Source organism: Halyomorpha halys, unplaced genomic scaffold, assembly GCF_000696795.3.
Source record: "Halyomorpha halys isolate HHAL.00 unplaced genomic scaffold, Hhal_1.1 Scaffold425.1, whole genome shotgun sequence".
Classification (NCBI taxonomy): domain Eukaryota; kingdom Metazoa; phylum Arthropoda; class Insecta; order Hemiptera; family Pentatomidae; genus Halyomorpha; species Halyomorpha halys.
Window position 1 is genome coordinate 610,319 of NW_027114575.1, and position 25,993 is coordinate 636,311.

The 25,993-nt window shown below is 30.8% G+C and overlaps 1 protein-coding gene across 1 annotated transcript in view; it reads right to left on the bottom strand.

Annotated features, from left to right (window-relative positions):
* The window catches only part of LOC136796848 (zinc finger protein ZIC 2-like), a 56,638-nt gene extending 31,135 nt beyond the window's left edge, over window positions 1-25,503 (bottom strand). Inside the window, exon 1 of the mRNA XM_067051739.1 lies at window positions 25,235-25,503. Within this exon, the coding sequence (XP_066907840.1) occupies window positions 25,235-25,503 (269 nt within the window). The remainder of the gene's footprint in view (window positions 1-25,234) is intronic.
* Window positions 25,504-25,993: the final 490 nt, after the last annotated feature.

Consider the following 25,993-nt stretch of genomic DNA (forward strand, 5'->3'; position numbering starts at 1 on the left):
AGAGAGAGAGAGAGAGAGAGAGAGAGAGAGAGAGAGAGAGAGAGAGAGAGAGAGACATTATTCATATTTGCTGCCCAAATACATCGGGTTGCTACATCACACAGCATACTAATCATTCCGTAATCGGACATATATAAATTACATATAATTACATGGTATAATGAAATAGAAAGAAAACAGTTTTTTCACTACAATTTCCTTTTACTATCAATATCAGTCTATACACCAAATACAAATATTTCAATTCATTCGTTTTTTTCTTTCCCTTTTCTGTTCCTTCAATTTCACCATTTCACAATTTTTAATTCACCCGATCAACAAATTCACTCTCCCGAATTCACCCAATAATTAGATAAAATAAATAATGTTATGATTAATATTATAACTACGCCTAGGTAATAGAAAAAATCCAGGATAGAAATAAATTTCAATTTGGTTTCACTTGTAAACTCAGTACTTAAAATAAACTGGAAGAATGCTAATACAAATAATAATAATAAATACGAACTTTAGATAATTTATTACTGATAGCTATAAAGACTTAATAGTTTTCTTAATCATGTTTATTAAATTATAAAGCCTTTAAAACAAATTACACTTGGAAGATCATACACCGGCCATGAAAAATGCGGAGGAAACAGAAATGAGATAGGGATGTAATTATATGGAGAGGAAGGACCCACGCTGGGCCAGAAACTGTTTTCTTCCTTCAGCTATCATCTTCGATAATGCTAACACTTTATGCCTTCCTCATAATCTCGACGCACTGCAAACAGTGAGCAACACCTCTTATCACCGAGTGCATTCAACTTATGCAAAATAAATTTGAATATGCCTGATGAATATGTGAGCAAATGAAAGAGGTAAATTATAAATTCAACAGCTATTCAAATATCAAGCATGAATCGAGCTAATTCAATAGAAAAAAAAATTATGGTTAATTAATATGAATAAAAGCAGTCGAAGTTATTTATACTGTTTTCGCGAAATTTATTTCTTAATTGAAAGGGAAAGATAGTTTGATTATAGTCAGGTCCTCTCTGAAAATTTAACTTTTATTATTTATTAATAATAACATGCCAGTTCAACAATACAGTAGTTTCGCAAACTTATGTAATGATATTAACAATTTTGTCAAGAGTTGTAAACATAAATTGCTCTACTTTTAGTAGGGTTGGGATATCGATATCGATATTATCGAAATATCGATATTTTGTCTCCGATATCCGATATTTTGATATCGATATCGAGTAACCGATAATATCGGAATATCGATATTCTCCTTCTTATAATATCGAAATATCGGTTTCTAAAAAAAAAAAAAAAGGTCGCACCTTAAAAGTATATATAAATAAAAGAAATATTGATAATATACACTCCAATGTAATATATCTATAATCATATATTCAGGAGGAAATCAAAATATAATATGGCAAAGATTTGCCGATGTTATTTAATCCAAATATCGAAATATTGTTAAAGAAAATCTTCAAGCTTAATAATAGTATTTCGATATTTTATATTGATTATTCATCATATTCATTTCGATATTTGACATTTTTATAATTATTTATTTCTAACGTTAGTAAAAGTATTCCGATATTGTATTATCAAAGGATCGATATATTATTTCAATACTTTAACATCCATTTGATCTTTGATAATGTTATTTATATCAATATCGATAATTACCAACATTATTCTAATAGATACAATATTCGATATTTCGATATTTTTTTATAGAATTGTCGATATTTGGTATAATGAGATTAAGAAAATTTGATAAAAAGCTAAAAAAACGTATATCGATATTTTATTTTTATAATTTCATTTTCCTTTCGATATTTTACATTGTAATTAATATTGATATCAAAGATTAGAAACGATATTTCGATAGTTCATTAAAAAATATTAAGAAAATCTTATAAAAAGTTTAAAAATAGTTTTCTGATATTTTGAATTGATAAATTCATGTTCATTTCGATATTCTACATTGTTATTATTATCGATATTGAAGATTAGAAAAAACATAAAAATACTTTATAAATAAATTATCAATTTAAATAAATTCATATTCCTTTCGACATTCGACATTGTTATTAATATCGATATCCTAGATTAGAAACCATGTTTCGATATTTTGTTCAATAGAAATATCAATATTTTATTAAAAAAAAAAAATTATAAAACATATTATGAAAAATTAAAAAAAACGTACTTCGATATTGCAATTTGAAAATTTCATGTTCCTTTCGATATTTTACATTGTTATTAATGTAGTTATCGAAGATTAGAAATGATATTTCGATATTTTTTTATCGAAATAATATTTCATTACAAAATGTTAAAAGAATCTTATAAAATGTTTAAAAATAGTTTTCTGATATTTTGAATTGGTAAATTCATGTTCATTTCGATATTCTACATTGTTATTATTATCGATATTGAAGATTAGAAAAAAACATAAAAATACTTTATAAATAAATTATCAATTTAAATAAATTCATATTCCTTTCGATATTCGACATTGTTATTAATATCGATATCGTAGATTAGAAACCATGTTTAATAATAAAAAATGATATTTCGATATCGATATCGATATATCGATAAAGTAATAAAGTAGTATCGTAATATTGTTGCTTATATTCCATATCGATATTACAACAATACAAAATATCGAAAAAAATATGTAATTATTAATATAAAATATCGATATTTGTATTTTAATATTTCTATATGTTATTTTAGTCATTATAAACAAAATATCGATATTTCAATAAAGTAATGTCGCAATATTGTTGCTAATATACCATATCGATATTACAATAGTGTAAAATATCGAAATAAGTATATAATATAAAAATAAAATACCGATATTCCTATTTTAATATTTCTATATGTTATTTTAATCATTTTAAACAATATATCGATATTTCAAATAAAATAATATCGTAATATTGTTGCTTATATTCCACATCGATATTACAATAATACAAAATATCGAAATAAATATGTATTATCAAAATAAAATATCGATATTCCTATTTTAAAATCTCTATATAACATTTTAGTCATTTTAAACAATATTTCGATATTTCGATAAAATAATATCGGAATATTGTTGTTTATATTTCATATCGATATTACAACAATGTAAAATATCGAGAAAAAAAAGTGTAATTATCAAAATAAAATATCGATATTCCTATTTTAAAATCTCTACATAATATTTTAGCCATTTTAAACAAAATATCGATTTTTCCATAAAACAATATCCGAATATTGATTATATTCCATATCGATATTACAACAATGTAAAATATCGAAAAAAATATGTAATTATCAAAATAATATATCGATATTCTGTTTTTAAATTTTCTTTAATAAAACAATTATATTTAAGTTTATATTTGTTATGGTTGTCGTGGTGTTGCTTTGTTTCATAGTTATTAAAGAGTTTCTTATGTATTTTGATTAGGTATGACATAAAATATGTCTTCCTATGGAATTATCATTTTATAATTATCATTACTTTAATTCGTTAAATTTTCGATATCGATATTTCGATATTTTAAAATATCGATATTTTAGTTCCGATATGATATCGATATCGATAGCAATATCGATATCGATATCGATATCAATATCGATATTTTTCTTTCGATATCCCATCCCTAACTTTTAGTACAAGAGCCGGGAAGAAAAAAAGGTAGTTATCTCACCCCAATTTTTGATTACTTTATTGAAAACTATGTATAATTAATAGACAAAATTGATGAATCTGCCAAGTATAGGTAGGGGGAATAAAAAATGGCAGCTGTTTCAAATCCTTAAAAAAACATTATTTCTTCATTCGGAGCTCCATATCTTAAAAACTACCAACACTAGAAAACCTAAGAGCACATTATTTAAAGAGTAAATTTGTTGAAATATTAGCCTTAAAAGAGCTATTTACGTCCAATAGCTCTCGAGATATAGCTTTTTAAAAAGCAAAATTTCTTAAAAATCTACCTTTACATTCGTAGGAATAGTAGTTTTCATAAAACATGCTAAAATAAATTGATTTATAGTTATTCGGACAATAAGTTTGATTTATAAAAAACTTCATTTCATAAACCATTTGAAGTACAGATGTCTGCCAGCGCTCAAATTAAAGCTAGTTAAATTTACCTCCAATAGCTTTCGAGATATAGCTTTTTAAAAAGCAAAATTTCTTAAAAATCTACCTTTAAATTCGTAGGAATAGTAGTTTTCATAAAACATGCTAAAATAAATTGATTTATAGTTGTTCGGACAATAAGTTTGATTTATAAAAAACTTCATTTCAGAAACCATTTGACGTACAAATTTCTGCCAGCGCTCAAATTAAAGCTAGTTAAAAATACAAGAAAGTAGTAGGTTTTATGATATTCACATATGAATATAAATTTGGCGAATGAAAATTTATCCCAACAACTATAAATCAATTTATTTTAGCAAATTTCATGTAAACTATTACTCCTACGAAAATAAACGTCAAAAACTACTTTATAGCTCATTAAAGTAGCTTTAATTTGAGTGCTAATAGACATCTGTACGTCAAATGGGTTTTGAGATATACATTTTCAAAATAAATTCACTAACTACTGATCTTTCAGCACGTCCCATACAACATTTTTATGAAATGTTTTGGATTGACTGACGGAACTCTGTCCTAAGCAGTTAGGCTCCTTACAGTCAGTACTTCATGAGTAAGGGCCTGAAAACGTAACAACATTGTCAATTTTCTATACAACGGTAGTTACTTAAAGAATCTTCAATATCTGAAAAACAAGGAATCCTTGAATGCTAAATATCAGTTTTGGAATACATTTACAAATTTTTTTATCTAAACAGTCCAATACTTCGCAAGAGGACTTAAAACTTGAAAGGATAACAAAACATGTTTTACCAACATGGGCATGATATCTCTAAACAAAAAATTCACTATTAGATACCACACTTTCTCAGCCTTTCTCTCATTTTACTCTATTTTTTCAATATTTTTACAGGCTATAATAGGTTAGTAACCTGGAGAGTAACCCTACTTCCTGTCCCGATTGCACTACATAACTGTACCACCAAAGTATGAAGAGAAGTTCTCATACTGATTTCGATCAGGGTTTTTTTTTTAAATAATGCTGTTGGTTACTTTCAAAGAGTTATGTTTTCCTCTTTACAATATTTTTTTTTTTTTCTGAAATTGAATTAATATCTCCATTGTAAAAATATTACACATGTTAATTAACGGATATTAATACGTGACGGTTTGGATTAGTGGCAAGGTACACAGGACCTACTGTCAGTTCTTCCGACCATCTTAATCTCCTTATTCTGAACTACCTCGTATTCCATGGCTAAGCTGCCGCGCAAATAGATTTACATAAATTATAGTTTAGTTGAGTAACATTGATTGTTATGATATAAGAGACACTCTGTCGTAAAACATGAAAACTGAAAAAAATTAAAACTTTTTACTCTGTTGAAATTTTTGTTAATTAAATCGTTTAACCTTCGACCAAGAGTCTGTTATCATTACTTAATAACGACATTAGTCCTTTAAGAAATTCCGTTAAAAGCTTTCTAATCATCCTAATCACTTGGTTCAGTCCTTATCCAGTTTCCCCCATCCTTACAATCCACGATGATTGAAACGGCAGTGGCATAGACCTTTTGTAAAATAAAATCGACAATAGGAGTTCTGGAAATGGTCTGATGTTCCGCTCATATAGAGTGATTGCGGCTTTAGTGCACTTACAAAGCCTCCACTGGTTTATTACGAGGTGAGAGAGTATGTGCTGGGATCTCGAAGGACTCTGCTTCTACCCTCATGCGTGGAGGATGGAGTGAACTCGGGGATTCGCAGGTCGAGAATGTAAATACTGTATATAATTTATTTTACATTGTTTGATTATGCTCATATTTATTATTTATGCTTATTTATTAATTTGTTTGCTCATATCGTATAGAGATTTTATTTATTTACTTTTTCTCTTTTTTATTTTTGGTATTAATGTGTTCAATTAGCATTATTACTCATTGCCCAAGTTTGTGAAAGATTGTAATAATACTTATCAATAAATAAAGTAATTATAAAAAAATTATTACTCTTTTAAGAAAATAAATTTCTTAAATATTGTCTTAAATATCATTTGATCAACTCTGAAGAATCGAATTATACATTCATAGTAAAAGGCAATTTCCATGTTCTACGACGATGAAGAGAATCCTCAGATTTTTAGAACATTCCAATCAACTTTAAAAATATTTTATTCCTTTTCTTCAGATCAAGAACATTTTGTGGGACTGCCACAGACATAAAAGCTGAACTCCTAGGCCAGATTCAAAGCAGCAACGCTGTAGTTCCGATGTTAAGACATACCTCTCAACTCTCACGGCTACAAGCTACAAGCTACAAGGCATAATCAATCAAAACATTGATCTAATTTTTATGAAATATCACAGATTCTGCAGGTAGACACAAAGCTGATTTCAGTTTTCGTTCGCTACTTTCACTTCGATATCGGTAACGATTTAGATCAAATTTAGAAGAAATTTGGGAAATATTATTCTAATATAGAAATGATTAGAAAAAAAATTTAGAAAATTCCATATTCAACTTTCGCGGACGCAAATAAAAAAGCATTTTCCTTGATAAGCCTGTTTTTGAAAACTTATCACCAAAACTTGTTAAAAGAAATACTGAGGATTAGAATAGAACTTAATTAATTTTTTTTTCAAATTTCATTGACTACTTGCTCTGACCTGTGTGCAAAAGTAATATACTAAGTAATATGCACCTTCATTTCACCAATCTAAAAGAGGAGTATTTTATTCTCGAAAAATCAATAACCTCTAAATAAAAATAACTAATTACCTTTTCCGTCTTTCTCAACCTCCAAGTTACCACAAGGCGTGGAGTTTTAACCTCGGCCCATTTTTCCAATTGTTGCGATCATTCGCCATTTCCCTCATGTTTGTCTCTTCACTTCCAAACCTAGTGACCGCATAATCCGCATACTTCTGCCTCGGTCGGCCTCACGGGCGTTTTCCTTCTGTTCTGATCTCCACCAACCATTTGATCTTCCTTTTATCACCCATTCAATTCACATGGCCATTTAGTTTACGCTACTCCACCATTTCTCCAACTGAAGAGACCCTGAGGTTCTTCCGGATACTTTCATTCAGTACCTTCGGGTAGACCCTCGCATCCTATACTCGCAAGACGATCCAGAACTGTTTAACATTCCACTCCATAAAACAAAACAGGCAGGAACACTTTTAAATAGAAAGATTTTTATCTTATAGCTTATTTTCTTTATTCTTTTCCACTTACTTTGTAGGGTATTACGGAGAATCCTCTATTACTTTTCCATCTTTCATAATCATTGTTCAAAGGTAAGAAGAAAAATATAAATAATGAAGAATCTAAACTGAGGATCTACTTAGCAGACCTTTTTAAAATGAATTTGTAAATATCCAAAAACTAGCAGACCCGGCAATGATTCGCTATTGCTATATTTGAGAATGTTTATACCCTAATTAAACACTACTGACATTTCTATATCAATTAATATATAGATGAACTGATAAGACGGTAACTATAGTAACATAAAAAGTAATAGCTATCTTCGCTGTATAATCGGTCAGATTTATATAATTTTCTCATTCTTTTATGATACTGTAATTATCTATGATATTTATGTACATATTAAAAAATTAAACCTGTACCGCTACAACCCATGAAGGGTCAAGGGTTCAGTATTTTGTAAGGGAGTACTGTTACTAGACCAATGGTTGTGCAAGGAGGTGATTTGGTCAGAAGCGCGCTCGACCACCAGAGTTTTAACCAATTTAGGAGGCTGGGTGGGCCCCAGGAGGAGAAAACAATTTTCTGCCAAGCCGGATTTGAACTCGGGTCCTTGAAGTACCCGCAGACCTGTTTAAAATGAATTTGTAAATATACAAAAACTAGCAGATCCGGCAATTATTCGATATTGCTATATTTGAGAATGTTTACAAACTAATTGAACATTACTAACACTTTGATATCAATTAATAAGTAACTTTAGTAATATAAAAAGTAATAGCTGTATAATCGGTCCGATTTATATATATTTTTTTTAGAGAATATGATTATCTATGATATTGTTGTATATATATTATATAAAATATAAATAGCTTTTATATAATAACATAATGTGGGCATTGTGCTTCAATATTAGTACTGTATTGAAATAATTCAAATGTACACACCTATCAAAGTATGGTAAAATACTTTTTTGGAGTGAAGTTGATGTTCGGTTTTTAGCATCTCAAGAAACCCTTAAATACGGATTTTCGAAAAAATCGGAAATTAAAAATTTTAGACCTAAATTTTTTTAAGGTATACTTTTTTTGAGCTACGCACTAAAAATGCTTAATTCTGATAAGAATTTTTTTTACCGAAAAAATCGGTCTAGCCTTGTCTAGACGGTCTAGTCTATGATCTTCCCGGGAAAATCTAAAATATTTAGCTAAAAGACCCGGATGAACGGTACGGAAGTGCATATAGTAACAACAAACAAATATTCTTTGTATATAAAAAAATACACAGTAATCCGTACACCCTACATACAGTAACGACAGAACGACATGGGTTATTTACCGGCTGAGTGAGGCGGTGCGTGAGCGTGTAACCAGCGAGGCGTGTAGGACATTCAATAAGACGTTCCTCCTCTATAGGCCGATTATCCAGCTCTTCTGTCCTTTGTCGTTGCTTACCATGATAAGGATTATTTAGGTCTTAGCGGCTCTTCGGCTTGTAGAACGCATCCATAACAATCACATCAGAATTTGGATGAGTGGACCAACTGAAATCTTCATCACAATATAATTGAAATCACTAATCTAAGGATATGTAGCCCTAGTTCAAGCACTACGAATATAAGTAAGTTTAATTTCAATAGTTCGCTATTTACAGATGACAATGTGCTAGATAAAAACAGAAAGAAATACGACGGGTATAGCGTATTAGTCCAAAATCCCAAGAAGAGAAATAAAATAAGTTAATTCACCCCGATTTCCCATTACTTTAATGAAAAATATATAGTTATATATATTTTATTTTATACCAGATCGGCCTGGTGCGCCTTACATGGTTTATATTATTTTTTTTTTTTTAACAGTTGATTATGGGGGGTATAGTCTAGTACCAAAGACACCTCTAACTATATAAAATGTTATTATTAAAAGAAAAAAAGAAAATAAATAGATAAGAATAATGATTCTTAATAAAAGAGAAAAGTAAAATTAATAACAAAAAATAATGATATTGGTACACTTAAATAAAACAAACAATTGCCCTCTAATAGTAAAAAGAAACAAGTTAATTTGAAAAAGGGACAACAGAAGAAAAGAGGAAAAAAAAAGAATAAATAAAATAGAGGTAGTATGACTATGAATTAATTTTATATCTATTAAAATTTATAACAGAATGTCCTGCAGCAGTCTGGCCTTCAGTCTTCGGATTGAGGTTGGGTTTCCCAGGTTATAGGTCACTGCTTCTTTAACTGTCGGCAACTGGGATTGGAACTTCATGAACCGATTTTTGATGTAATCCTCTATTGACTCCATCTGTAATTCGCGATACAATTGGCTATTTCTTATGAATCAAGGAGCATTAACTGCGATTCTTACGACTTTATGATATACAGTTAAAAACCTTAATAGATTGCTCAGCCAACAATAGAAGGAGGGACATAAAATGGCAGATGTTGCGGCCAACACTATGAAGGCTATAAACATGATCTAGTTCCTATTTTATTTTAATAAAATAATTACTTCTTATTTATTTTCATTACTACTTGCAAACTTTGTTCATAAAAAAAAACTGTAGCTTTTATTTTGTTTATAATATTGTTTTTTTGTTAATTAGATAGTTTTTTTTATGTATATTATGAACAAATGACAATAATCACTCCGATCGAACTATACCCAACTTAAAAACACATGTTTAATTAAAACAAAAAACCAAATGTCCTATCATATCGCAACAAGATCATAGTAAGAACTCCAGCAAGTTCATTAATTCTGTTATCCTCAGCATAGTGCATTACTGTCGAGCGCAATTATTCATTGTCGCCTCAGGGGACACCATTAGTCACCTTCAGGTGTTTACTTAACATCTTCAGCTGCAGTTTTCTCTTACACTCTGGATACACTTGCAAAACAAAGATTTAATTATTTCATGGAATACACATGTTTTCTCTGTCGATTGTTCATTTGACAATTATGTACGATAAATTCATTAATTTTCTATAATGGTTCAATTTTTACAACTGTAATAATAATATGTTATTCATTAGATGATGATCTATTGATCTTTATACAGTTTAGAAAAATAAATATAGTTCAGCAATTTTATGTTTTTTTAAACTACTTTTAAACAGCCGTTCGATTCTATGTTTCAATCACCCCTTTCCATTGAAAGTTCTAGAGATAAGGCTTTAGCCCTTTTATTTATAACCACTTCGTGGGACACACCGAAATTATTAGATATTTACTTTTTGATTTTCTGCAGAATGAATAGTCCGATTTCCAATATGTAAAGGGAATTTTATGATTTGTAAATATAAATTTCACACTAATTGGGTTTTGAATCTACCAATTGATTAATTAAAATGCAAAAATATGATTTTTTTTTCTCCAAGAAAAGTTTGGGAATCCCAGAAAAAATATGCGCTGACGAAGATCTGTAATAAGCCACAAACTCTACTTCACTAGGAAAATAAACTTTATCCACCAAGACTTATCAAGTTACATTACGAGATTCTCAAATCTTGTACACAAGTTCAAAAGTGCTGTGATAAAAAAACGATTAATATACAACCATACTATTATAAAAAATATAGGAAAATCAATAGCAATATAACTTCCTCATTAATATTATCTATCTTTAATCAAATGAATTGATTAATACTTGTATTTAATGTTTTGGGAAATGAATCCCATTTTTAGAACTAAAATTAAAAATAACAAACAAAATTTATGGAAGAATAGTGGGACAATGACGAAACAATAGAAAAAGTACCTAAGAGAATTCAGGATTATACTTTAATACCTTGAATCTTATAAAAAAAAGCTAGTGCTACTATTTTGTTTTTAATTACAAGGATGTCAGTAATAAGTTTTTTAAATCTTAACAAGTATTTTACATAGATTTTAGTTAATTGATTAAATAAGAAACAGACTATGATCTTGAATATATAGAAAGGTACTTATTACTAAAGGTAAAGATATTAATTAAAGTATACAAGTATTAAAAAATCAACTAATTATTTTTAATTTGTAATTACAAGAATACTTTGTTATGTTTGTAATTGTTAATTTTATTTCTGAAATGTCAAATGAAATTACTAAGTTTTCTTTTGAATATAGATATTATAAATCAGTGCCCTTGATTTTTCAATTTTGATTTAAATTGGCTTCCTATAAAACTGAAGAAGAGCATACCATTATAAAATGATAAGAGATTCGTATCATAACGCGGGTGAGTCAGAAAACAAACATATGTTAATGAAATGTTACAAGATGCATTCCTCTCGAGTTCTCAACCAAGTGGGAGTTACATACACTGTTAGGATAGAATTACTACGTCTTCGAAACAATGAGTAAGAGCCTAGTAAGTAACCAAGGAGGGACTTAAATGTTCTGCTTGAGAAGTTATAGTGAATCTCGAACGAACACAAGCAAAGACAGTAAAATACAAAATGCCAAAATATATGGTACGTTGTCATCTTCAAAAATAAATTTGTAAACCTTATAATTTTATTAGGCAGTAAAAAAGTCGTATAAAACAAAATTCATTGTTTTTCAAATGTGTATGTTGTGTGTATTGTGACAATTTGTATGCTAACGAGTGATCCTGTGGGCAGGCCTATTGCTTTTATTGTCATCGTACAAAATACATAGTTATAGGAAGATCTAAATCATAAAGTTTTGTGCCTTTTGGATTTATCCTTTGGAGCCTTTATGGAGCCAGGCTCAGGGTTTTTTTTCCTTCCCGATGGTTGAGCAGATAGCGAGATGATATATCAGTAGATTATGCACAGGAGGCTAATTGCCACTATGGAGACACAACTCCTGTCCCTAACTCCTGATACATATCTATACAACCCTTATATCTCCAAGTTCGGATCGTCCCTTTGATTTTATAGACCCCGCTATTTATTTTTTTCCCTCCTTATCCTAAAATGCTAATAAAACTAATTTTCGAAATAGACATTAGACAGATGTTTAGTTCTGCGAAAACTGAGATAGGATCAGAATGCTTCGATCAACACCGATTTGTTTCTTATCACCACCAGGAAAAAATTATTTTTGAAACACGTAAAAACTTTCTGGTATTCCCTTTACAAGTTATTGGCCTGTAACATTTTTTTTTCTAATTCAATTAATAATATTTTATTATTTATTCTATTAGACACATTACTAATTCAGACGGCTTCTCAAGTCTTTCAATGTAACCTATAACTAAGATTATAATCATTTTTTTTAATATTCTATGTAATCAATAATAACAATATTCAAAAAGTTATTACAAATTACAACGAATATTTCTTTGACGACGATTCTTTTTTTTTTTTTATCACTTACCATACAAATTACAACATAGCTCTGGAAAAATCCCAAAATTACAATTTTAATTTTTTTAAATTACTTCATGACAAAGGTCTTATAGTTAACAAAGATAAAACATTATGTTGATAAAAGCACCACAAATGCCTTCTGTAGACGACTCTGAAATTAAATCCTATGACTGTGACTGCAACATTAAGAATACAAAAATATGATCCTGTAAAACACTAAATAATGTAGAAAAATATAAATATCTAGGTGTTACTGGGGATAGTGCTTTTTTTGGGGGGAACCACATATAGTAAATGTTTTAAAGAGATTTAAGAGTATGCTCATATAAAATTTATCACCTCCAATTTATACTTAATAGAAAGGCATTAAATAATGATGTACAAAGCATTAATTGAATCGATGTTAAGAAAAGGCATCGAATGTTATGGTGACAGTGCTGATAGTCATTTATCAAAAACTTGAAAATCTATAAAAATCGAACAAGAACAATAAAGCACCGCAATAATATAACAGAAAATCTTAAAGCGTTATTTCTTTGATTCCCAATAATTGATTTTGATTCACCAAATGACCATATTTGTCTCCTGCCTGTATTGTTTCTTAACTCCACATAATTCATTTACTATACTACAATTAGAATAAGCTTATGCTACATATAATAGTAAATTACAATAGTAATATTATTATATTATTGGATCCTTATTTTTATCCTGGACTTTCTTTTTAGGAAGTTTGATAAATTAATTTCTATAAATTTTTGAGGTTAAAACACTAACAAAGATGAATATAAACTATTTTATATATTTTTTCATGTTCACGTAATTCATGCACCTTAATAATCGAACACATAATAATTTATTTTAATCAACAATTCTCACCTATGTTATATATGTGTATTTATAATTCATATAATTATATTTACCCCATACTTGCCATCCATAAAACACAAACATGGTTGAAAATCGATTCACACTGTATTGTTTAATGCATTATCCTTCACTATTGGTGCATTCTTCTTTCTCTCCTTGTAGCACAAACATTGCTATATACTATATACTACCTCTTTGGACCTTATGAACATGTCCAGTGTGCTGTTTTGTTACCTCTCGATTTGCATTTCTACTTTATCTATCGTGTATTTTTTTTTTTTTTTTTTAATAATTTTTTTATTAATATTTACAACTGTATACATATATACACATCAAGTAAATTTGCTGTAAGTGATATTATGACATGATACAAACATGTGGAGAATCTACCCATTGATAGAACTCCAAAAACATTTCTAAAGGAGAAGATCTCGAGGCCATCTTCTTTTCAGACGCCTAGGAGGATTATTAGGTAGTGAAGGAGAAGCCAGGTTAGTAACGAGTTGGTTTGGGTGGTAGGGAAGTTTATTATGGAAGGATTGGTATCTGGTTCTGGCCAAATCGGCAACATAAGGGACAATTAGGTCCTGATGGATGATTTGATTTATGACAAAGTAAGGAGCATTAAAGATTTTACGAAGGAGTTTGGACTGTAAGGATTGGATTCGAGAGGAATTATATGGTTTAGTAGAGCCCCATAGCTCAACTCCGTATGTCCAAATAGGCCTTATAATAGTCAGGTAGATCAGTCTTTTATAATATTTATATATATAATTTAAATTAAACTTTATGATTTGACTATTTTATTCCCATTTATTTCCTCTATTTTTTTATGTTTATACGTTGCGCGTTGTGCAACTATGGAGAAACATATAAAATAGTTTCTAATCATCATTGGAAGTTTTTAACCACAAAAATTTATAAAAATTATTTTTACCATATTCTGAATCATCTTGTTTTATTCTCATTATTATATTAATTCATTAATTGTAAATTTGCAGGTTTATTATTCACTTGAAAATATGACATATAGATTGTATGTAATATTATTTTTGTATATATCCAAAATTTTTATTTACTTTTTTTAACTTATATATATCATTATTTATTTTCATCGATTTGTTTATCATTTCCATTTGCTTATCGTAATTTTTATTACTTGTCCAATATTTTATTTTTGTTTTAGCCCTGAAGATGACAAACATAACTTGGACGAAACACTAGCGATCGTGATAGATAAAGGAATGAGGTTTTAAATAGTAATGTGATCTCAACCGACAGATATACCACTCAAGCATTCCCACTTATAATAAATAAGTAATCAATAAAATAAACGATAATTCATGTAAAATAAAATAAAAGTCAAGCAGTAAATATCTTAAATAGTGGCGCACCAGACAAAAAAATTATTTTATTTTTATTTGACGAATCTATAAATTGTAACGTAGACTATTGTTATTCTGTGGCACTACTAATAGTTACTTTTAGACAACCATACTAGTTTTGGATTATTCTATAGGGGAACCAAAGCAGAGAAAGAAACTCCTGTACATGGTATTATCTATGGAATTTCAAAATAAAACCAAAGCTTATTTTTTATAAGATCAGTGCCACATCTTATAAAAAATCATTCAAGCAAAGGAGCAAAAAATAGCCCAGCAGTAAATAATGTTTTATCGCTCAATTTAAGCAAAAAATACAGGCGTTAAATGATATTACAATTACTATGACAAATATTATTGACAGCTAAAATTATATTATTTAAACAGTAAAGATATCATAATGAACATCCAAACCTCTGCAAAGTAAACATCGAGCATTTACCTGGTTCAATATTAATTAAAGCAGTAATTAATTAAAGTACTTAATATAATTAATAATGAGTAATTAATCGAAATCAACATATTAATAATTTAAAAAAATAGTTATCATTTATAAATTAATTGTAGACATGATTGGGGGAAAATCCTATTAAACATTTTAGAGAAAAAAAAAAAATGTATACTTCTTTCTGCAAATTAACTTGTTTAATTTTTCTAAACCTTCAAATCGTAGTACATCTCAGAAATTAAAAATTGTTTTCTGTTTGTGACAAAACACGTTCACCCACTCATGTCTTCGACAGTCTTGAGAAGGAGAATATTGATGTCAAAATATTTAAAACTGAGAGAAGAACTCTTACAATAAGATACAAAGTGATGAAACAGATATCCAATTATTTTAAGTATAATTACTTCATGGTAAGACAATTTAATCGACTAATTAAAAAAAAAATTAACTGCAATGAGCAAATCTTAACAATTTAACAGAAAAAAAAATGAAATTCCAACTTAACGTCTAAATCCGACCGCAATCAAAGTAACTTCTTTCTGTATTTTAAATTATCGACACTCAGAACTCGATATTAAGCTGTTTCAGTAATACAATCTTCAGGGATGGTTAGCTCAGAATATTGTCCGTAAACCACTTGAGTATTCCATCACTAATGAATGCACCCGCTGGGAGTGGCCACATTTTTTGGAGTGGAAAATGAAATCATAGCGCGACAAACTTCGCAAGCAGCTTATTATGAAGCATGCGATATGATATAAAGTGCTAGTTATGGGAGCGTAACTAAACCTGTTGACACAGTTAATTGAGCGAACGAGCAGTGTGCTTCACTCTGACACAACTTTCATTTTTCTGACAACTCGATGTCAATTTAAGTGATATTATAAGACCAGCGCGTAGTTTGTGAGAGTTGGCTCGGGAAAATCATTAATAAATAGTTCCACATTATGTTTCACATTCGTTTGACACCCGCTGCTTTGTTAGACGCATGAGTCCATCTTTGACTTTTCTTTTAAGTCACACTTTCCTAAGTTTAAATTCATACTTTATACAAACTCACTTCGCAAACACAATTTCAAACAAAAAAAAGCACATTCTTCTGTATTCAAGGTCTTTAAAATTTAATTGTAAATTGAGTAAACTACATGCATTTCTTGATCTCTTTATTCACATACCCTAACCCCAAAGAGGTTAGGAAAAAAAGCTTTCATAAGCGATTTTTAATCAAAATCAATCTACATAAAAGACTGATTTTCTCAGACTGAAGTGTTAAAGGAGTCGGTTATACCTATGAATGTTGATCTTAAATTCTTGGAAAATTTAGAACAAAATGAAATTTTAAATAAATTAATAATAACAAGCCTGAACTGAGTGTATGGATGGTTAAAAATAGTTGATAGAGTAAGTCGGTCTAAATCTAAATCGGTAAAATTAAAAGTTTAAAAATTAATGAAATTTTGACAAAATAGGTAACTAGACATAAGCTTAGGTAAGCTTATTAATAATTAATATGATTCCCTATTAATTGACTTTTTCATAGTGTAATTTGACTTGTAATTAATGACCTGGGCAGCATAGCCTGTAAAACATTTTTAAATTTGGATGTGAGGTGTAAATTTATATTTAAGGTGTGTTAAACTAATAATAACGTTGTTGTTCTTAAAATTGTTACAAATGAACGTATAATAAGCTGTTAATTGTTAAATTGTCCTTGAGGACGGCCGAATTGGCCGAAACGTTGGACAGTTGATATAATAATGAGTGTTGAGACTTAACAAGGATACCATCTGATTTATTTTATTTTTTTTTTAAATATTTATTTATTGCTATTTACAACTGTACATTATAATACATTTAGTAAATCTAAGTTAAATTGGAGTGTTACAGGCGTATAGAGAAACTACCCATTGGTAGCATAATAATGACATTTTACATTAGCTGGTCTCGTGTGCATCTTCTTTTCAGGCGCCTCGGAGGATTGTCAGAAATGGAAGAGGATGCAAGATTTGAAACTAGGGGGTTTGAGTGGTTAGAGAGTTTATAATGAAAAGAGTGATATCTGGTTCGGGATAGATCGGTTACATATGGAACATTAAGGTCTTTATGTATGATTTTATTTGTGACAAAGTAAGGAGCATTGAGGATTTTAATTTTGGATAGTAAGGATTGAATACGAGAGGAATTCGAAGGTTTAGTGGAGCACCAAAGCTCAACTCCATATGTCCAGATTGGCCTTATTACAGTCATGTAGATCAGTCTTTTGTAATGTGTTGGAAGTTTAGACCGTTTGTCTAGTAAGTGCTCTAATAGTCGAAATCGACGTGCAGTTTCCTGTCTTTTCAGTCTGGTGTGAGGATTCCAGGTTAATCGTTTGTCCAAATGTAGTCCAAGGTAGCAGATCTGTTCGACAGGGGTAAGAGTAACAACATTAAATGAAACTGTAGGGCAGTCAGTAGGTTTATGACGAAGGGTAAAGGTGATTTGATGGGATTTGTTGGAATTTATCTTAATCCTCCAATTACGACACCAATCTTCGAGGGTTGTGATATGGGATTGGAGATTTTGGGATACAATTAATGGGTTATTATTAACAGCGAACACACATGTGTCATCGGCATACGTGGTGAGGATAGTGTTAGGATTGGTTGGAATGTCAGTTGTATAGGCGGTGTAGAGGATGGGACTAGAATACTACCTTGAAGATTTTCAGTAAAGTTAAATAAATTTTGAATTTTGTATTTTCTGATTTCTACTTTTAGTTTGTTAGTCAATTTGGTGTAATACGTTTTTTCAGTTGCATATCTGGTTCTAGCCCACTTCGATCTTGCTTGTCGTTTTTCCCTTAATAAGATGCCGTGGCAGATTATTTTGTTTATTGTTATTAATTAGCCTATTAGCCGATGTGTTGTCAATTATGCTTGTTCTTATTGATGATGTGAGTTTTTAAATAGCTTTATCAATGTCTTGTTTTGTCTTCAGTCGAATGTATAAGTCCAGTTTAGTTTCCAGTTCACATTTAAATTTGTCCCAGTCAACTCTTCCTGTTATCAATGAAGGTGCGGAGGGCTTTGGTACAAAGCATGAATGTAAAAAAAAGCAGAACTGGACTATGATCTGATGATAGGTCGTCCAGGGATTCAACAGTGGTGTGAGAGGGAGAAATCTGAGAGGTGATAAATATATCAAGGATATCAGGGCGATTCTGATTTATTTAAAAAAATTATTATTAATATTGTATTGTCACGGTCTATTATTAATATTAATTTTACTGAATTGCATCAACTAATTTCGTTTCACCATCAGCAAAAGTATTTTTCTTCACAGAAATGTTTCAAGCAAAATTCCTGTCGTAGATTTTATTCTAATACGAGAAATCAAATTTATTAAACATAAAAATTCTATTGAACAAAAACTGCTAGGAGGAAATCCTATCTCCTACACCATCTCCTGATATAATTGGTTAAAATCTCCTTTTCCCCCGGTTAAAATTACAAATCCATAAAAGCATACTCCCTCAAGCGCTCCTATATTGTGCCTCACCTCTACCTCACCGATGGTACAAAGCGCCATCTAAAGGACTTGCAGGAAGAAATTGCGAACTGCAAGGAAGAAGAAACCGCCGGTTCTTTACAAGCTACTAACAAGAACACATCAAACTTCCCGAAATTGCAACCAGCGCAACATCAGTGCGGTGGCAAAAGGAAGCATTATAACCACAGGTAAATATTCTAAATACTCGTATATTTAGACCTAGTTTTTAATTTCAATAACATATACACTTGGTGTACCCCATCACCATCTAATATCACATAATGTAACCTTAGTCATATACCTCAAACAACACATTCATATTTTAAAATGAAACCAAGTTCCAGAGAAAAACAAAATCCTATAGCATATGTTAACTACCATTGAATATCAATAGTAAATATATCTTTAAAACGAAGCACTGGTCGTATTAGGATATATCCGGAAAACAAATTAGAGCATGCGGAAATCGTATATTTACTATAAAGTGGCAACATCTTCGCTCAAAAAGGATCTACAAGGACTTGCAAGAAATTTCCAAAAAAGAGATTTGGCCATACTAAAAACCACTGTGGCTAAAAATGCGTAGGTGGTCGTGGTTTCGATGCCTAATACAAGAAAGTCCTAAATGCAGAAATTGCGATGGGCCTCACGTAGCACTTTACAGGCTTTGTGAGAAGAGATTAGTGAAGCAGGCAGAACTAAGATCTAAAAGAACGCAACCAATGGCTACGTCAACACTAGAACTCGCTCCACCGATTGCATTAAACTAAACCACAGTAGGGGTATTCATTTTGTTGTGTTAAATGTAAAATGTTTTACCACGTTAAATGTTATAAGTATAGGATTGTGAGCAGCCTATTTAAAGTTATGTAAAATGTTGAATGAATAAGAGCTCCTACCGGATTTTTTGAGCAACTTGTTTTATAACCTTTCTTTCCAAAACTTCATGTTATTGTGTACTTCTGAGTTTTGATTAAAGTAATTTATTACAACATGCTTAAAGTAGAAGTTGTTTGAAAGTTTTGCAACTGAGTGCCTTGTTGATCTCAAAATCAAGATGAGCTAATTGACAACTGTCATTATATTATTATAATTGTCATCCATTGCTTTATTAGATTTAAAAACATTCAAAACAATACTAATACACAATTAAAACACAAACCACGAGCAAGTAACCTAACAAGATAACAAACAAAACGGTGACGGCTCAAATTGTCTGTTGTGTGACGTCATTTTCCCTTTAAACAGAGCTAGTAACAGACTCTCAACCATGCTATATGTTATATCGTTTTAACATGGTGAAAGAAGGAAATATTTTTCCATTTAACACGCCTCAACATGTTAAGTAAAGATCATGAATACCCCTGGTATCTCTAGTGATACTACTGCGAATGGAAATCAAGAGGCACCAATATGAAAGGAGAGAGATATTTAATTTATGCGACAGACAAGAAAAATATTAAATTTAATATTATTCTTTTTTAAAATATAGATGACATTTTTTAACGCGGTTTCATTTGTTATTTTCTTTGGTTGATAAGTTTATCAATTGTTTTTTTTTCTGCTTGTCATAGTTTCAAAAGATAATTTATAAGTTTATTGAACGTAAAAATCTGAACTGACCAATACGCATTCTAGTATTTCCATTACCGAACTAATATTTACAACATTGAATGCAAGGTTTTGCACCAAATACTTGCAGAAACTACAATCAGTTTACTACTCATTTTAAGCAAATTACTAGAATCAGTTATAAAAAAAATCTATATATTTTTTTTTCAGAGCATCGAAATTATTCCGAATTTTTAATTCGTTTTTCAGTACAGTCATTCTACTTCTCACCAACTGGCAAGACTATCTAAATTTATAATAAACGGATTCGAAAAGAAGAGACACACTCTGGTAGTGTTCTTGGACTTCCAACAAGCGTTTGATAAGGTCTGGCATCAAGGGGTCCTATACCAACTAAAGAAAATAGACACTCCGAAATACTTGTACAATGTTCTGAGCTCGTTCCTCAACGGCAGAAAATTTTCTGTTAGAATAAATGACAAGAATTCTACCCTCAGACAAATCCATACCGGTACTCCACAAGGTTCAGTCCTTTCTCCCATTTTGTTCAACTTCTGCCTTCACGACATCGTCCAGTCCACACATACCTGACATAATAGTCGCTAGAAATAATTTGCTAAGTCACCTTAATGATCTAGAACAATACTTCACCAAATGGATGAGTAGTCTGAACATTGCTAAATGTACTGTAAACGTGTTTACCCTCTGACGTTTATAAGACCCGCCCGAACTAATCCTCAAAGGTAAAAATGTGAAATGGAATCCTGCCAGCGAAACAGTAAGTTACCTGGGAATTCACCTCGACCGCCGCCTTATCTGGAATCACCATATCAAGATCAAACCAATCCAAACGTACGCAAGGTTAGCAATGCTATATCCTATAAAGAAAATCCAAATTAAAACCAGAGACAACCGTTCTTATTTTTAAAACAATTCTTTCTTCTTTATTCTTCTCAGCCCACTGGCGATGTACAGCTGTAAAGTAAGCGGCATCCTCACGAAAAGGTAAAAATTACAATTTTTTCAAAACAAAGCCCTAAGAACCGCAGTGGAGCTCCTTGGTTTATAAGAAATAGCCAATTTCATCAGGAATTACAAATTGAGCCAATAGAGGATTACATCAAGAAACGGTTCGTACAGTTCCTTCCACTCCCATTTACCGACATTTAAAGAAGCAGAGACCATCCACCTGGGAAACCCAACCTCAACCTGAAGACTGAAGCACAGGCTGCTGCAGGACAATCTGTTATAAATTCTATATTTAACAATTATGTTATTCGCGAATGTCATTATTTTGTTATTAACTTTACTTTTCACTTTTATTAAGAATTATTATTTTTTTAATTACCCCTTCCACAATCAATTGTTAAAAAAAAAAAATGTAACGGTTACATCAACCACGTAAAACCCACCAGGCCGATCTGGTATTAAATAAATAAATAATAAATAATAAAAAGAAACCACAAGACACTAATTCGTTATGGCTTAATTATTCTTATTCTACTTATTTAAAACTTCACACCGTACAGGTTCAATTTAACAAGAATAAAAGAGCCTGATAAGTTTCTTATACTTCAAATGTAATTGCAATAAAACCTATTATATAAGATCCAATTATAGCTAAAATGCTTTATGTTAGAATAAAATGGGAGAAATTTACAGTCAAAGATATTGCTTATGTTAATTGTAATGAAATAGAAACCATTATTCGGCCCCTTGAAAACTTCAGGTGGAAGTACCTTACGAGCAGCTTACTATATTTAAAACTGGACGTGCATGATTAGTTTAGTGAGAATACACGGGGACCATTAGCATATAAATGACAGCATAGCACCTGCCAACCTGGCTATTACAACCACGTATATTTTTTTAATTTGCGAGAAGATGGCTTTCGTTTTCGAAACCATGTTAATACTTATAGTTCTAACACTAACTCGATCGAAGGGAATGACACTTGAAATGTATCTTTAACAATTTATTTGAATGTACACATAACAAACACTTACAGTATATTCACGTTTTATGGACTCTATCTAAAGATTCAACAACAACAAAAACAATGTTCAATACATTAACTAAATTAGCAAAGAAGGCAATATTCAATTATAACCACCAAACAGAATGCTCCAGTTATACACTAAAACATAGTTTAAAAACTTATAACTCGAAAATGTCTGCACCAGAAACAAATAAATTACTTCTATTGTAGGATTTTATTGTAAATAAAATATAGGCTTTAATACCTACAATATAAAGTTTTATGGAAATTTAAATTAATTTTACAACCTAAAATCGGATATTTCTGTAGATTTTTCCCCTTGAACTAATAAATGAAACCAAAATTTGTCACCTAATCGTTAATTTTATTATTTTTGGATTTTCATCTGAAGTTAGTATATTTCGTCCCCTCACCCATATTTTTCTATATGGAGATATAAATAGTTCTCAAGGATACAGTCTTATAAGTCTTATTCTTAGAAAAACATATTGGTTAATTTAATGGAGTTGTTACCTCCTCCGGCTATGTGCGCTGGTATTAGAATTTGTAGGTTGGAAATGGTAATTAATTAAACAAAATCTTAAGATAAAATGAAATAGGCAACAATAAATTAAAAGAAAGAAACGACACAAATAAGAAAATGAAGCAAATATTTTTAAAGACAGATTAATCAAAAATTATAAAACTTCTCAGTATAAAAAAAGGGAAAAAAATTTACAATGCTGTTAGAATAAAAAAAAAAAAAGAAAAGCTGAAATATATATATGTATATGCGATATGAGTACAGACTTATCTCCATCCAAACACCTGATATTATTGTATAAACACCTCAGACTACTCATATACAAAGCCATACTGAGACCACCGACCACCACTGCTACACGGTGCACCACTACTATATATCGTATACCCAACAGCCCTAAAGTCACTACAACAGTACCAAAACAGTATATTACAGAAGATTTGTAGAGACACATCACTTTAGAGAGGTAAAGGCGGATCCACATGTTGGCCGCCCGCCACGAATCGGAGGCTTGTTCAAATGCTGGGTAAACAAAGAAACCGTCCACATGTCAGTGTTTTTCAGAGAGGCAAGCATGGCGGACGTACAAGTGGTTTCAGCCATTGCACTGGGATTACAAATTTCTTATTACAAAAAAAAAAGAATATGAAATGAGATTAAATGAAATTAAATATAAATAAATAAGATTAAAAAAGTACCAACAAGCACCCTTAACCTCCTAACGGCTCTCAGTTGCAACTAGATAAAGAACTATGGTGATGATGCTTCACAAACCCCTTATGATCTGTGTCCAAAAAACCGACTCTTGACAGATCGGCATCGAGCTTAGGCCAACTCGCACCAGCCAAGCCAAGCCACCCATGTCTGAGTCGCGCCACGGCTTGGGCAACATGTAGAGGCCCCTTAACAAGACTCGCATACACCACGAACTACTGCTTGAAACAGCACAACAAATCACACGGAGACACATAAAGTTTTTTCACAATATCCCTGCTTCCTTCAATCTACTATTCCGGACAGTTACCACATCCCCTTTCCAGCGAGGTGGCAGGATAGGAAGGGCCCCAAAAATCCCATCAACATCACCCTACCTTAACTCCCTTCTTCACTTGTACCTCCTCTCCCTCCCGTACTAATTTCGCTTTCTATAACTTAATTAGTTTTATCTTTTACTTATTCTTTTTCTTCTTCAATTATTATTGATTTTTATTTTTCAACCATCACGCCGAGGCCCTACAGCTCTAAAGATTTAAGTTGAGCTCTTTACAAAACGTCTACATCAAAGCTCAGATAAATATCACACTTGGACACCTTCAAGATGTAATGGTAGAAGAAGGTTATAATTTGATTTATGTTTCTATTATGTAATGCTTTCTTCATATTTTGTTTTCTGTTTTTTAGAGGGATCGAAAAAAATAATAAATAAAAAACCCTCCAGCTAAGAACTAGGAAATATGTTCTTTTGAACAATTTTCTTTTTTTTTAATATCTTTATTGAAATTTACAACTGTATATTATATAATACATTCAGTAAATTTGATTTTAATTAAAATGGAGTGTTACAAGCGTGTAGAGAAACTACCCATAAGTTTCTACTATTGCAGAACGATAAGAGACTATGAACATATCTAATGTATAAACATCCCCCGAGTATTCAGTATTATAGTGATGTTTATAACTAGGTATTGTTGTTTTCTCACGTAAATAAATTAATAACACATTTTTATATTGAATAAACTTTTTTTTACTTATAATATTATATATAATTTTTAATAACAATGATATAATTAATAATCAATAGATATACATATTGTGAATTTATATGAATAAAGCAAATAAAAATTACAACTTTTTTTTTCAATGGTGCGTCACAGGAATATCAATCATAGCCTGACAGGTCTACAATGAGACCTACCTGAAGGAAGTGTTATACAGATTTGATAAAAAGTGAAATTGTGGATATCAAATTATAAACTTAAGAAACATAAACATCAATTCTATAGTAATTTGTGGTAATAGGCTCTTTTTTTATTAGTTCTTTTTTTTAACACGGTGATGAAAAGATCAGTATTGAAAACGAATGTAGAACTGACAACTATTATAACGTTTGTCTCATGGAAAAAAATATATATATAAAAAAAATTAATGGAATGTAAAGAATATTTTTTTGATAGTCGCGCGCTGTGTGGAACCACCCTATGTATATTAATAGGTCTGTGTTGCTGGGCTAGGGGTAATGCGGGCAAGATGGATGCTGACACTCTGTCCTCTTCTCTTAATAAATCGCCAAGATTCCGAGCATCAGTTTTTTCCTGTGTAGGTGCCGGGGTCCCTTTGTCCTCCGGTCCCTGCTCGGGGTCTCCCAAGAGAACTCTCTGGGTCCCCTTCTTTGTTTCCCTAATATCTCCTCCTTGATTGATTTTCACAGGTAGCGGTTCATCAGCCTCTTTTTTTTCGTCATGTTCTTCTGTATCTTTAACAATCTTAGCAACCGTGACAACAGCTATCAAGTGGACAATCGCTATCATTTAAGTCTAATTTGGAGAGAGAGAGGAAAAAAGAACTTGAATGAGACAAATCCTGCCGAATCGTTTTATCTATATACTAGCAGACAGACCGGCACTGCTTCGCTGTTGTTCTATTTGAAGACGTATATACAGTAATGGAACATTATTGAAACTTTGAGATCAATTAATATATAGACGCAATAATAAGAGGGTAACTGTTTTTTAAATAATTTAATGTTATTTACAACTGTATAAATATATATACGAGTGAATTTGCTGTAGGTGACATAGTGACATGATACAAACATGTGGAGAATCTACCCATTGATAGAACTCCAATAACATTTCTAGAGATCTCGAGACCATCTTCTTTTCAGACGCCTAGGATGATTATTAGGTAATGGAGTAGAAGCCATGCTAGAAACAAGTGGATTTGAGTGGTTGGGAAGTTTATCATGGAAGGAATGGTATCTGGTTCTGGCCAAATCGGCAACATATGGAACATTGAGGT